The 12,250-nt window shown below is 40.8% G+C and overlaps 1 protein-coding gene and 1 long non-coding RNA gene across 6 annotated transcripts in view; one reads left to right on the top strand and one right to left on the bottom strand.

The window, feature by feature from the left end:
- The window catches only part of LOC119513417, an 18,563-nt gene extending 16,712 nt beyond the window's left edge, over positions 1 to 1,851 (bottom strand). The window contains exon 1 of the long non-coding RNA XR_005212630.1: positions 1,386 to 1,851. This is a non-coding gene — a long non-coding RNA (uncharacterized LOC119513417). The remainder of the gene's footprint in view (positions 1 to 1,385) is intronic.
- Positions 118 to 12,250, top strand: part of TNFRSF13B (TNF receptor superfamily member 13B) — a 25,016-nt gene continuing 12,883 nt past the window's right edge. Inside the window, exon 1 of one of the 5 annotated variants that reach the window (XM_037808612.1) lies at positions 118 to 169. Coding sequence is in view for 1 of the 5 variants with exons in the window: in XM_037808610.1 (XP_037664538.1) it covers positions 408 to 459 (52 nt within the window). In the remaining 4 variants the exon portion in view is untranslated. Of the gene's footprint in view, positions 170 to 354; positions 460 to 5,185; positions 5,230 to 5,551; positions 5,626 to 9,594; positions 9,648 to 12,250 lie in introns of those variants that run through there. The other 4 variants (XM_037808610.1, XM_037808613.1, XM_037808615.1 and 1 more) reach the window with 4 other exon arrangements.

Genomic DNA, 12,250 nt, shown 5'->3' with positions numbered 1-12,250 from the left:
GAAGCAGGGCTGGGGAAGCGCGGCGAGTGGGCCCCTCTCCTGGCCTGGTGCAGTCAGGGCGGCTTCCCGGAGGAGAGGGCACCTCAGCTGAGCCTGGCGGGAGGAGGAGGACGAGCTACTCAGACAACGGGAAGGCGTGCGCTCAGGCGCAGTCGGCTTTGCACCCGGGGTAAGGGCCGGGCCTGGGTCCGGCTGGCACCCAGCAGGTGCCCGAGCAGGCGGCTCCCGGTGGGATTCCTGGAGCGCCCGGGCCACGGCCGCCCACCTGGGCTCCCCCGGGACTGACCGCGCAGGCGCGGGGGCGGGCGGGGTGCTGCTGATTTACATCCTCCAGGTTGGGGGGAAAACCCAGGAAGCGCCGCCGGGGCCCTAATCAAATCTAAGCCTAATAATAAACGTCCTGAGTAATGAGCGGCCGGGGTCGGAGCAGCCGCGGCCTGGGGAGCCGCGCCGAGCGCTGTGAGTACCGCGGGGCAGGGGTGCGGGGGGCTGGGGGCAGTAGTGGGGGGGCCCCGAGCCCTGCGCGGTGAGAGCCTTTGGGGTGCGGGGCTGGCAGGCCTAGGGCAGGAGGGGCTGAGGCTGGGACCCGCGGGGAAGGAGGGGACCCCTGTCCCACCCGCGCCGCCGCCTCCCAGCCGCCCAGGGACCCGGAGCCAGACTGGCTGGGTGTTTGCCGACATTTTATTTTAAAGCTGAACTTAGAATTAGCAGGAGCGTAAAATAAACGCCCCCCTGCATACAGCACCCAACTTCGACATTTATCAATACATGCCCAGCTTTATATCATCCAGGGCCTCCCATTTCCCCTCTTTCATCGCCACTGGATTATTTTAAAGCTCATCCGAAACAGCCTATCATTTGGTCTGTAGGTACCTCAGGGTGTCTCTCCTAAAAACCAGGACAGTTAAAAAAACCAAGCTAACCGTTATGCCATCACCACTTTCCTTAATATCATGGAATAGCCAGGCTATATTCTTATTTTCCTAATTGCCTTATAAATGACTTTTTCAGTTGATGTGTTCAAATGAGGATCCAAATAGGAACCACGTTTGGTTACTTTTTTTTCAGATCCTTTTTTTTTAAAAAAAGAAAAACATGTATTGCAGTAACATCTATACATCATAAAATTTCCCACGTTGGCCACGTACGATTCAGTGGTATCAATTACGTTCACAATATCGTGCTACCATCACCAATATCCATTTAGTTATGTTTTAATCTAAAACAGTTCCCGCTTTGTCTTTTTCTTTCCCTTGCTCTTTATTTGCTGAAAAAACTGGATCATTTATCACACAGAATTATTATCAGAGTGGGTTTTAAAGGTTGATTCAAAGATGCAATTTTACTGGAAGCATAACTAACTAAAGTGGGTGAAAGTTTATTACCACCACTTCCTTGTACCCGGGGCTCAGAGAGGCTGTGGTGAGGCCTGAAGTTGCACAGCATGAATTCACAGCCGCTCCATGCTGCTCTCTCACCCATAACTCAGGGAGGGACATCTCTTTTCTCTGATTTCCTCGTGTCCAGTGGCCATGTCCCCACACACGAGCCTAAATGAGAGATGAAATACATAAAATTTCTGAGAGTTGGACCAACAGTGAGCAGAGTTGCGCCCTGGCGATGATGGAGGCTGCGTGTTCCCGCACGGTCAGCCCTGGTCCCTGGTGCCAAGTCAGAACTGCTCCGAGCTGCCTGTTCACACTCACCGTGTGACCTTGGACCTTTCCCCTGGGCTTCCCATCTCCTCAAGCGTAAAATGAAGAGGCGCCTCTGGCTGCCAGATGTACCCCCAAACCGAAAAGGGCTCTGTACCTGCCAGAGCCCCTTCTGAAGAGTCACGCGTAAAGGCTCTGAGAAGGCCTGCATTTTTTAAAAAAAGTTCTGACTTCCCTTAACGCAGCGCTTTTCAAACTGCGTTGGCCGTAGAGCTGTTTCTTGGTAGCACACCTGTTACCAAACCCGGGCGCTTTAGGAAAGCCGGCAGCTCCCTTGAGAATTTCCCTCTTTGCTTTCCTCTTGCCTGCGTGGGTCCTGGCTGTAGCCTGGGGTCCGATCCCGGCCCCCCAACTGCAGCCTGCTCGGGAGAGCTCTCTTTCCCCTGCCTGGCCGCTCTTTGGGGCTGGGGGGGCTGGATTGTGGTTCTGGGATTTACCTGACGGGGTGGTGGAGGAGGGAGCAGGGACAGATTTCCCTCCAGGCAGTCGAGTACTATCCCACCCTCCCCAGGGGTCTGGTGGGGTTGGTGGCTTGTGGGACGAGAACGGGTCTTGGAACCTTCTGGAAGGCTGGCCCCGTCCCTACCAACTTGCCAGGGCTCTGCCCTCTCCTCTCCCCCATTCAAATGGGGAGTGGGAGTGAGGGTCGCTTATTCATTTCATTCATTCCTCTGGATTTCTAAGTTAACTTTTTGAATAGATGGGATACCCACATGGTTTGAAAAACAGAAAATGTAGGGAAAATACAGAAAAAAAGTCCTCCTTTCCTGTTTTTCCTCTGTCTGCCCAGTGCCTGCCTGCCCAGAGAGCTGAGATATCATTTACATCCCGTGAAGCGCCCGTTTAAGGTGTAGGACTCGATGCTTTTAGTGTACTTCAGAGTTGTGCCACCGCCTACCATAATCTAATTTTAGGACACTTTTGTCACACACACACACACCCCCAAGACAACTGGTCACTCATTCCTTGCTCACCCCCACCCCAGCCGAGGAACCGCCAATCTACTTTCCGTCCCTAGAGACTGGCCTGTTCTGGCCATTTCGTATCAGTGGAATCACACAATCCCCGTGTTCTGTGCTTGGCTTCTTTCACCGAGCATTGTGTTCGAGTACTTCAGTCCTTCCCTCCTTTCTGTGACCAAGTAAATCCCACTGTGCGGATGGACTGCCTTTTCTTTATCCGTTTTTCCACTGACAGACATTTGAGTCGCCTCTGCTTTAGACTATTGGGAAGGATGCGTCTATGGACATTTATGTGCCAGCTTTTGCGTGGACCCAAGCCGTCATTTCTCTTGGGTAAACAGATGCCCGAGTGGAACTGCTGGACCACATGGAAACTCGACACTTAACATCTTGAGGAACTGCCAAACGTTTTGAGGGACGTTGCCAGTAGCAATGTATGAGGGTTCCAATTTCTCCACACCCTACCAGCACTCGTTACTGTCCATCTTTCCCACTGGAGCCGTCCTAGTGGGTGTGAGGTGGTATCCCTTGTGGTTTTGATTTGTATTTCCCTAATGGCAATGATCTTAGCACCTTTGCATGTGCTTATTAGCCATTCACATATCTTTTTTGGAGAAATGTCTGTTCAAAGCCTTTGCCCACTTTTAAATTGCGTTATTTATCCTTTTATTATTGAGTTATAAGTGCTCTTTATACATTTTGGATACAAATCCCTCATCAGGTACATGTTTTGCAAATAATTTTCTTGATGGTTTCCTTTGAAAAAGGAAGTTTTAAATTTTGATGAAGTCCAATTTATCAATCTTTTCTTTTATCACTTGCACATTTGGTGTCAAATCACAGAGATTTACTCTTGTGTTTTCTTCTAAGAGTTTCATAGTTTTAGCACTTGCATTTAGGTCACTGATCCATTTTGAGTTAATTTCCATGTATGCTGCATTTCTCCTTCATGTGGATATCCAGCTATGGATACCTAGCACTACTTATTGATAAGACTCTTCTTTTCGCCATCGATTTGTCTAGGCAGCCTTGTGGAAAATCAGGTGGCCGTAAGTGGACACTCCGAGCTCCCAATTCTATTCCACTGACTGTATTTCTGCCTTTATGCCAGACTGTCTTGAGAACCGAAGCTTTGTAGTAAGTTTTGAAAGCAGGAAGTGTGAGTCCTTAAACTTTGTTCTTTTTCAAGACTGTTTTGGCTATTTTGGATATCTTGCACTTCCAAATGAATTTTAGGATCAACTTGTTAAACTCTGCAAACCAGCTGGGATCTTGGTTGGGATTGCATTGGATCTGTAGCTAGATCACTTTCTTAACAATAGTCAGTCTTTCAATCTGTGAACACGAGTCATCTTTCTATCTATTCAGCTCTTCTTTAATTTCTTCCTGCAGCATTTTGTAGTTTTCAGTGTACAAGTCTTGCACTTCCTTGGTTAAACTTATTCTTAAGTATTTTATTTAGACCATTGTTTTGGTTTCTTATGTTTCATTACAGGGTTTCTTTATGCATATGCCAACAATTATAAATAAAGTTTTATAACTTCTCTTTTTTTTCAAAAAAGGGAGTCCATGAGCCATGCTGGTTTGTGCCTTGTGCTGTTCCTGCTTTCCATTTAATGTGTCTCGGAGTCCTTTCCATAGCGATTTACAAAGATCTTACTCACTCCTTTTCTGTATAGCTGCATACTAATCCAATGAATGAGTGAACCTTATTTAATCCCCTACTGATGGACATTTGGGTACATTCTAATCTTTTGCTATTATATACACCACTACAATGAATTTTTTATTTTGCTCTCTGGGATAAATCCCTCAGATCTCTAGTTTGTTTTGTGTAGTCTATTTCGTCAATCTTTTCTTTTATGGCTTTGGATTTGGGGTCATAGTTAGAAAGACCTTTCATGCTCCAGGGTTGTAAAAAAACTATTAAATGGTTTCTTCTCCAGAGCGTTTATAATTCTTTTTCGCATTTAAATCTTTGGGCTGTATTTTGTTTGTTTGTTCTTTTTAACTAAGAGAAATTATTCTCCATGATTATTTCTCCCCAAGTCACTTTGTCTGTTTCAGGAATCCTTCCCCCTAAGTTTTTTTTTTAATTCAGTTTTATTGATATATATTCATATACCATAAAGTCATCCATGGTGTACAATCACCTGTTCACAGTACCATCATATAGCTGTGCATTTATCACCATCTATTTTTGAACACGTTCCTTATACCAGAAAGAATCAGAGTAAGAATAAAAAATAAAAATAAAAAAGAACACCCAAATCATCCGCCCTCCTAAGTTTCTGAAGCGAAAGTCGGGATTCCTGACCCCCACTCGACATCCCCCCGCCCCGAGTTGGGAGCATGAAGTTAACAAACTGCCTGAGTCAGGGCAGGCGTGGCTGAGGAAGGTGCAGAAGGAAAGTCACGTGTGATCCCAGCTCCACTGCTCTTGACACAAGGCAGGAAGATGGACTGCGTTTTCACTCAACCGAGCAGTCATGTGCAAGCGCTTCTCCACTCCTGCGGTGTGCACGGTGGCCCGGCAGGCGCTGGATTCAGAGGTGGGCGAGGAGGGGTAAGGAGGGGAGGTGACGCCCCAACATTCCAAATCACAAAACTCACCAGGGAGCGGGCACTCGGACCACATGGTCAGCAAGGAAGCTCGGGAGAGGGGTTGTGCCCAGGACAGCTGTGGGGACAGCTGTCCTGGAAGATGACGATGCTTCAGCCGTGATTGCAAGTCCTGGGAGCTCTGTTTGATGCTACTGTCATTATTAACAGTTATTAATATTTTAATCATGTATTAGTATAAAATGACTGTTATTAATCCATTACACTTGATACCATTTACATCAGAACAGTAACTACCCTTCGGCAACATGTCCTGGTCCAGTTACGTGTTTGGTGTGCCCACATCCCTGAGGAGCAACGGAAAGCTTATCGTGCCCATTTCCTAGGTGAGGGAGACCCAGGTGTGACACGGCTCGGAGCCTTTCCCAAGGTGACCCGGTGGTGGCCTCAGAGCTGTGCTCTCCACCACGAGCACTTGGCGCTCACACGCCTTCCCTCACTGGACCGTGGCAAATCAGCTTTCAGAATGAGATGACAGAAGGCAAGCAGGACAATGGGTAGGAAACTGTCATCCCCATTTTACAAAGCAGAAAAACCCAGAAAGCCACTTGACTACTTCTCCCAAGACCTACTTACGTCCTTCTGATTTAAATCCAGCTTGGGGTGGGGGGTTCCCAGACTGAAGGTCTCTGAATGTTGGTCTGGGTCTCCCATTCTGTAGGTTCTCTTTTCAGTTTTCTGAGAATGTCCTTTGATGCCCTAAAGTTTTGAATTTTGATGAGGTCCATTTTATCTATTCTTTTCTTGCTCATATTTTGGATATCGTTATCTAAGGATCCATTGTCAAAAGCCATGAAGATTTACCTCTGTCTTTTCTTCTAAGACTTTTGGTTTAAGATCTTAATTTAGGTCTTTGATCCACTTTGTTTTTGTTTTGTTTTGTTTTGTTTTGTTTTTTTGGTATATGGCATGAGGTAAGGGTACCATTTCCTTCTTTTGACTATGGATACCCAGTTTTCCCAGTGCCATTCATTGAAGAGACTATTCTTTCCTCACTGAATGGTTTTGGCACCCTTGTCAAAATCAATTGGCCATAGATATGTATTATTTCTGGACTCTCAATTCTATTCCACTGGTCTGTATGTTTATCCTTATGCCAGTACCATGCTGTTTTTTGTACTGTTTCCTTTTACTTAAGTAATTCAATAATTAGCAAAGCAGATAAGCGCCTTTTCACAAATGCAATGAAAATTTCTAGTACAAATGATACTAAAAATATGTGTTGACTTGAGATATCCATATTTTGCATCAGATTTAGATGTCTGTTGAAAATACCTGCATCAGAGAATATATTCATTTTAGAAAGTCATTCTTAAGCGAAATATCAGTATTACAATAGTAATGCACGTATGTGTGATTATCTCAGTGGAAATAAAGGATCTTTTGAAAGAAATATAGCTATTAGATCTCGAGATGTGATAGGTAGTATTGCCAAGGAAAGACTGAAGATAGGAAAGAAGGAAAAAGGGTCATGTGGGGTGGTTTGCACACATGTATTAGGCATGTACATTTAGAAAATTACTCTTCTAGAACTTCTGGGAAGTGACTAAATGCTGTAAAATTTTTCTGTTGCACATTATAGTGAGATATTTAAAAACAAAACGCCAGTTTCTTGTGACTCCAATTAACATGTAAATGAGTACCACACTGTTTTTGATTATTGTAGCTTTGTAGTAAGTTTCAGAATCAGGAACTGTGAGTCCTCCAACTTTATTTTTCTTTTTCGATAACTTTCTGGTCATTTGGAGCTTCTTACCATTCCATATGACTCTGAAATCAGCCATTTCCATTTCTGCAAAAATAGGCCACTGGAATTTTGATAGGGATTGTATTGGATCTGTAGATCGCTTTGGGTAATATTGTCATTTCAACAATACTATGTCTTCCAATCCATAAACACAGGGTATCTTTCCACTTACTTAGATCTTCTATCATTCTTTCAGGACTGTTTCATAGTTTTCAGTGTACAAGTCTTTCACTTGGTTAAATTTATTCCTGGATATTTTATTCTTTTGGATGTGACTGTAAATGGTGATTGCTCTACATGCTTTTTGGATTGTTCATTGCTGGTTCATTGAAAAACAAATGATCTTTGAGTGTTGAACCTGTCCTCTGCCACCTTTGCAGAATTTGTTTATTACTAGTTTTTTATCAGTTTTTTTAATGGAGTCTTTAAGATTTTCTACATACAGGATCATGTCATCTGCAAATAGAGAGTTTTACTTCTTCCTTTCCAATTTGGATGCCTTTTAATTTTTTTTTCCTTGCCTAATTGCTCGGTTAGAACCTCCAGTGCGATGCTGAGTAACAGTGGTGACAGCAGGCATCCTGTCTTTGTCCCGATAGAGGAAAAGATGTCAGTCTTTCACCATTGAATGTGATGTTACCTGTAGTTTTTCATATATGCCTTTTATCATGTTGAGGAAGTTACCTTCTATTCCTAGTTTTCTGAGTGTTTTTTCATGAAAGGGTGCTGAATTTTGAAAAACGTTTTTTCTACATCAATGATCATGTGATTTTTTTTTAAATGATGTGTTATTTTTCCCTTTGTTCTCTTAACATGTTGTATTTCATTGGTTGATATTCTTATGTCGAACCACCCTTGCATTCCTGAGGTAACTCCCAGTTGGTCATGTTGTATAATTCTCCAGATGTGATACTGGATTCGGTTTGCTAGTATTTTGGTGAGGATTTCTGCATCTATATTCATCAGGGACATGGGTCTGTGATTTTCTTTTCTTGTGATGTTTTTATCTGACTTTGGTATCAGGGAAATGCTAGTCTATAGAATGAGTTAGAAAGTATTCCCTCCTCTTAAATTTTTGGAAGAGTTTGAGCAGGATTGGTGTTAATTCTTCTTGGAATGTTTTGGTAAAATTCACCAGTGAAGCCATTTCTTCCTGGTCTCTTCGTTAGGAGACTTTTGATTACTGAGCCAATCTCTTCACTTCTTACTGATCTGCTGAATCTTCTGTTTCTTCCTGAGTCAGTGTAAGTAGTTTGTGCATTTGTAGGAATTTGTCCATTTCACATCTAGTTTATCTAATTTGTTGGCATACAATTGTTTACAGTAGTCTCATAATTTTTTTTTTATTTCTGTGAGGTTGGTATTAATATACCTGCTTTCAGTTCTGATTTTAGTTATTTGTATCTTCTCTCTTTTTTTCTTTGTCAGTCTAGCTAAACATTTAGCAATTTTGTTGATCTTTTTAAAGAACCAACTTTTGGTTTCGTTGGTTCTCTCTGTTGTTTACCTGTTCTGTTTTGTTTATCTCCACTCTAGTCTTTATTTCCTTGCTTTAGCTTTAGTTTGGTCTTCTTTTTCTACTTCCTTAAGACGTAAAGTTATCAATTTGAGATTCTTTATTCTTTCTTAATGTAGATGTTTAATGGTACAAATTTCCCTTTGAGCACTGGTAATATTTATCCTTTTATGTCTGGCGTATTTCACTCAATCTGATGTCTTCAAGGTCCACCCATGTGTCACATGCATCAGGACTTCATTCCTTTTTATGGCTGAATAATACTCCATTGTGTGTGTATACCACATTTTGTTTATCCATTCATCTGATGATGGGCACTTAGATCTCTCCCATTTTTTAGCACTCTGGATAATTTCACTATAAACATTGGTGTGAAAATATCTGCTTGAGTCCTGCTTTCAATACATCGGGTATATGCCTAGAAGTGGGACTGCCAGGTCACATGGAAATTCTATATTTAACTTTCTGAGGAACTGCCAAACTGTTTTCCACTGCAGCTGCATGTTTTACATTCCCACCACAATGAACAAGTTTTCCTAGTTTTCCACATTTTCTGCAACACTCATTATTTTCCAATTTTTCAATAGTAGCAATTCTATTGGGTCTGAGATGGTATCTCGTTACGGCTTTGATTTGCATTTCCCTGATGGCTAATGATGGTGAGCACCTTTTCATGTGCTTACTGACCATTTAAATAACATTTTTCAAGAAATGTCTATTCAAATCTTTTACACATTTTTAAATTGGACTGTTGGTCTGCTGCTAAGTAGTAAGAACCTTTATGGATCCTGGATATTAAACTTTTATTGGATATGTGTTTTCCAAATATTTTCTCCCATTTTATAGGTTGTCTTTTTACTATTGTGGTAAAGTCTGTGATGCACAAAAGCTTTTGATTTTGATGAAATCCCATTTATCTATTTTTACTTTTGTTGCTCCTGTTATAGTGTAAAGTCTAAGAAACATTGCCAAATACAAGGTCCTAAAGATGTGTTTCTGTTTTCTTCTAGGAAAACACAGGTTCCCAGATTCTTATATTTAGGTCTTTGATTCATTTTGAGTTCATTTTTGTATGAACCTATGAGGTAGGTGTTTACTTCATTCTTTTGCATATGGATATCCATATTTCCCAGCACTATTTCTTGAAGACACTGTTCATCCCCAATTAAGTGGATTTGGCAACGTTGTCAAAAATCGATTGTCCATAGATGTGTTTGTTTCTGAATCTCAATTCAATTCCTTTGGTCTACATGCCTGTCTTTGTGCCAGAACCATGATGTTTTGATTACATGGCTTTGCTTTAAAATCAGGAAACATGAGTACTCCAATTTTGTTCATCTTTTTCAAGATGGTTTTGACTATTCGGGGCCACTTACCCTTCCATATGAATTTGATAACTGGCTTTTCCATTTCTGCAAAGAAGGCTATGGGAATTTCATTTGGGATTGTGTTGAATCTGTAAATCCCTTTGGGTAGAATGGACATCTTAACAATATTTAGTCTTAGTACACTGAATGCCCTTACATTTATTTAGGTCTTTACTTTCTTTCAGCAATGTTTTGTAGTTTCCCATGTACAACTCCTTTACATCCTCGGTTAAATTTATTCCTAAATATTTGATTATTTTGTTGCTATTATAAATGGAATTCTTTCTTGATTTCCTCTTCAGATTGCTCTTTACTAGTGTATAGGAATACTATTGATATTTGCATGTTGATCTTCTACCCCACCACTTTGGTGAATTTGCTTATTAGCTCTAGTACCTTCGTGGTAGATCGTTCAAGATTCTTTATATATAGGATCATGTCATCTGCAAACAGGGAAAGTTTTACTTCTTTATGTTCAATTTGGATGCACTTTTTCTTTTTCTGCCTAATTTCTCTGCCTAGAACTTCCAGTACAGTATTGAATAACAATGGTGACAGTGGACTTCCTTGCCTTGTTCCTGATCTCAGAGGGAAGGCTTTCGGTATTTTGCCATTGAGTATAATGTTAGCTGTGGGTCTTTCATATATGCCCTGTATTGTGTTGAGGAAGTTTCCTTCTACTCCTCATTTTCTAAGCATTTTTATTGAGAATGGGTACTGGATTTTCTCAAATGCCTTTTCTGCATTGAGATGATAATGTTTTTTCTTCCCCCATCATTCTATTAAGGTGGTATATTACATTATTTTATTTGTTGACTTTCTCTTGCAACCGGGATAAATCCCATTCAGTCATGATTTATAATACTTAAAAGAATTGTTGGATTCAGTTTGCTAGTATTTTGTTGAGGATTTTGCATCTATAATGATAAATGACTTTGTTCTGTAATTTTCTCTTCTTGTGATATCTTTGTCTGGTTGTGGTATCAGGGTGATGCTGGCCTACAGAATGAGTTATGTAGTGTTTCCTCCTGTTCTGCTTTTTTTTTTTTTTTTTAAGAGTTGGAACTGTGTTAGTGTAATTCTTCTTGAAATATTTGGTAAAATTCTCCCATGAAACCATCTGTTCCTGATCTTTTCTCTGTTGGGATGTTTTTGATTACTGATTCAATCTCTTTGTTATTCATCTGTTGAAATCTTCTATTTCTTCTTGAGTCAGTGTAGGTAGTTTGTGCATTTTTAGGAATTTGCCCAATTCATCTAGGTATCTAATTTGTTGGTGTACAACTGTTCATAGTATTCTCTTATAATCCTTTTTATTTCTGTGATGTTGATAACAACATCCCTGCTTTCACCTCTAATTTTAGTTGTTTGTGTTTATTCTCTTTTTTTACTTTATCTGTCTAGCTAAAGGTTTGCTGATTCTATTGATCTTTCAAAGAACGAACTTTTCCTTTGGTTGATTCTACTGTTTTTTATTCACTATTTCATTTGTTTCCACTCAAATCTTTGTTATTTCTTCCTTTCAACTTGCTTTGGGTTTGCTCATTTTTATTAGATCCTCCAATTGGGAGGTTAGGTCTCTGAATTGAGAACTCTCATCTTTTTTTAATGTAAACATTAAGAGTTATAAATTTCCAGCATTTCCTTTGCTGCATCACTTAAGTTTTGATATGCTGTGTTTTCGTTTTAATTTGCCTCAAGATATTTCATAACTTCCCTTGTGATTTCTTCTTCAACCTATTGGTTAAGAATGTATTGTTTAATTTTTATGTATTTATGAACATACCAGTTCTCCCTCTGTTATAGAATTCCAGCTTCATTCCATTGTGAATGGAGAAGATATATTCATATGATTTCAATATATTTGAATTTATTGAGACTTTTTTGTGACTTAACATATGGTCTATCCTGGAGAATGATGCAGGTGCACTAGAGAAGACTGTGTATTGTGCTGCTGCTGGGTGAAATGTTCTAGATATGTCTGGTAGGTGTAGTTGGTTTATGGTATCATTCAAGTCTTCTATTTCCTTATTGAACTCCTTTCTAGATATTTTATCCATTATTGAAAGTGGTGTATTGAAGTCTCCTACTATGAATGTAGAATCATCTATTTCTCCCTTCAAAGCTGCCAATATTTGCTTCATACATTTTGGGACTCTGCCATAGGTGTATGTACATTTATAACTGTTCTGTCTTCTTGTTGACTTGACCCCTTTATCAGTATGTTGTGACCTTCTTTGTCCTTTGTAACAGTTTTTGACTTAAAGTCTATTTTATCTGATGTTGGTATAACTACTCCAGCTCTCTTTTGGTTACTCTTG

Source organism: Choloepus didactylus, chromosome 18, assembly GCF_015220235.1.
Source record: "Choloepus didactylus isolate mChoDid1 chromosome 18, mChoDid1.pri, whole genome shotgun sequence".
NCBI lineage: Eukaryota > Metazoa > Chordata > Mammalia > Pilosa > Megalonychidae > Choloepus > Choloepus didactylus.
The sequence above is the reverse complement of the archived record's forward strand: the minus strand, read 5'-3'. Positions and strand labels throughout refer to the sequence as shown.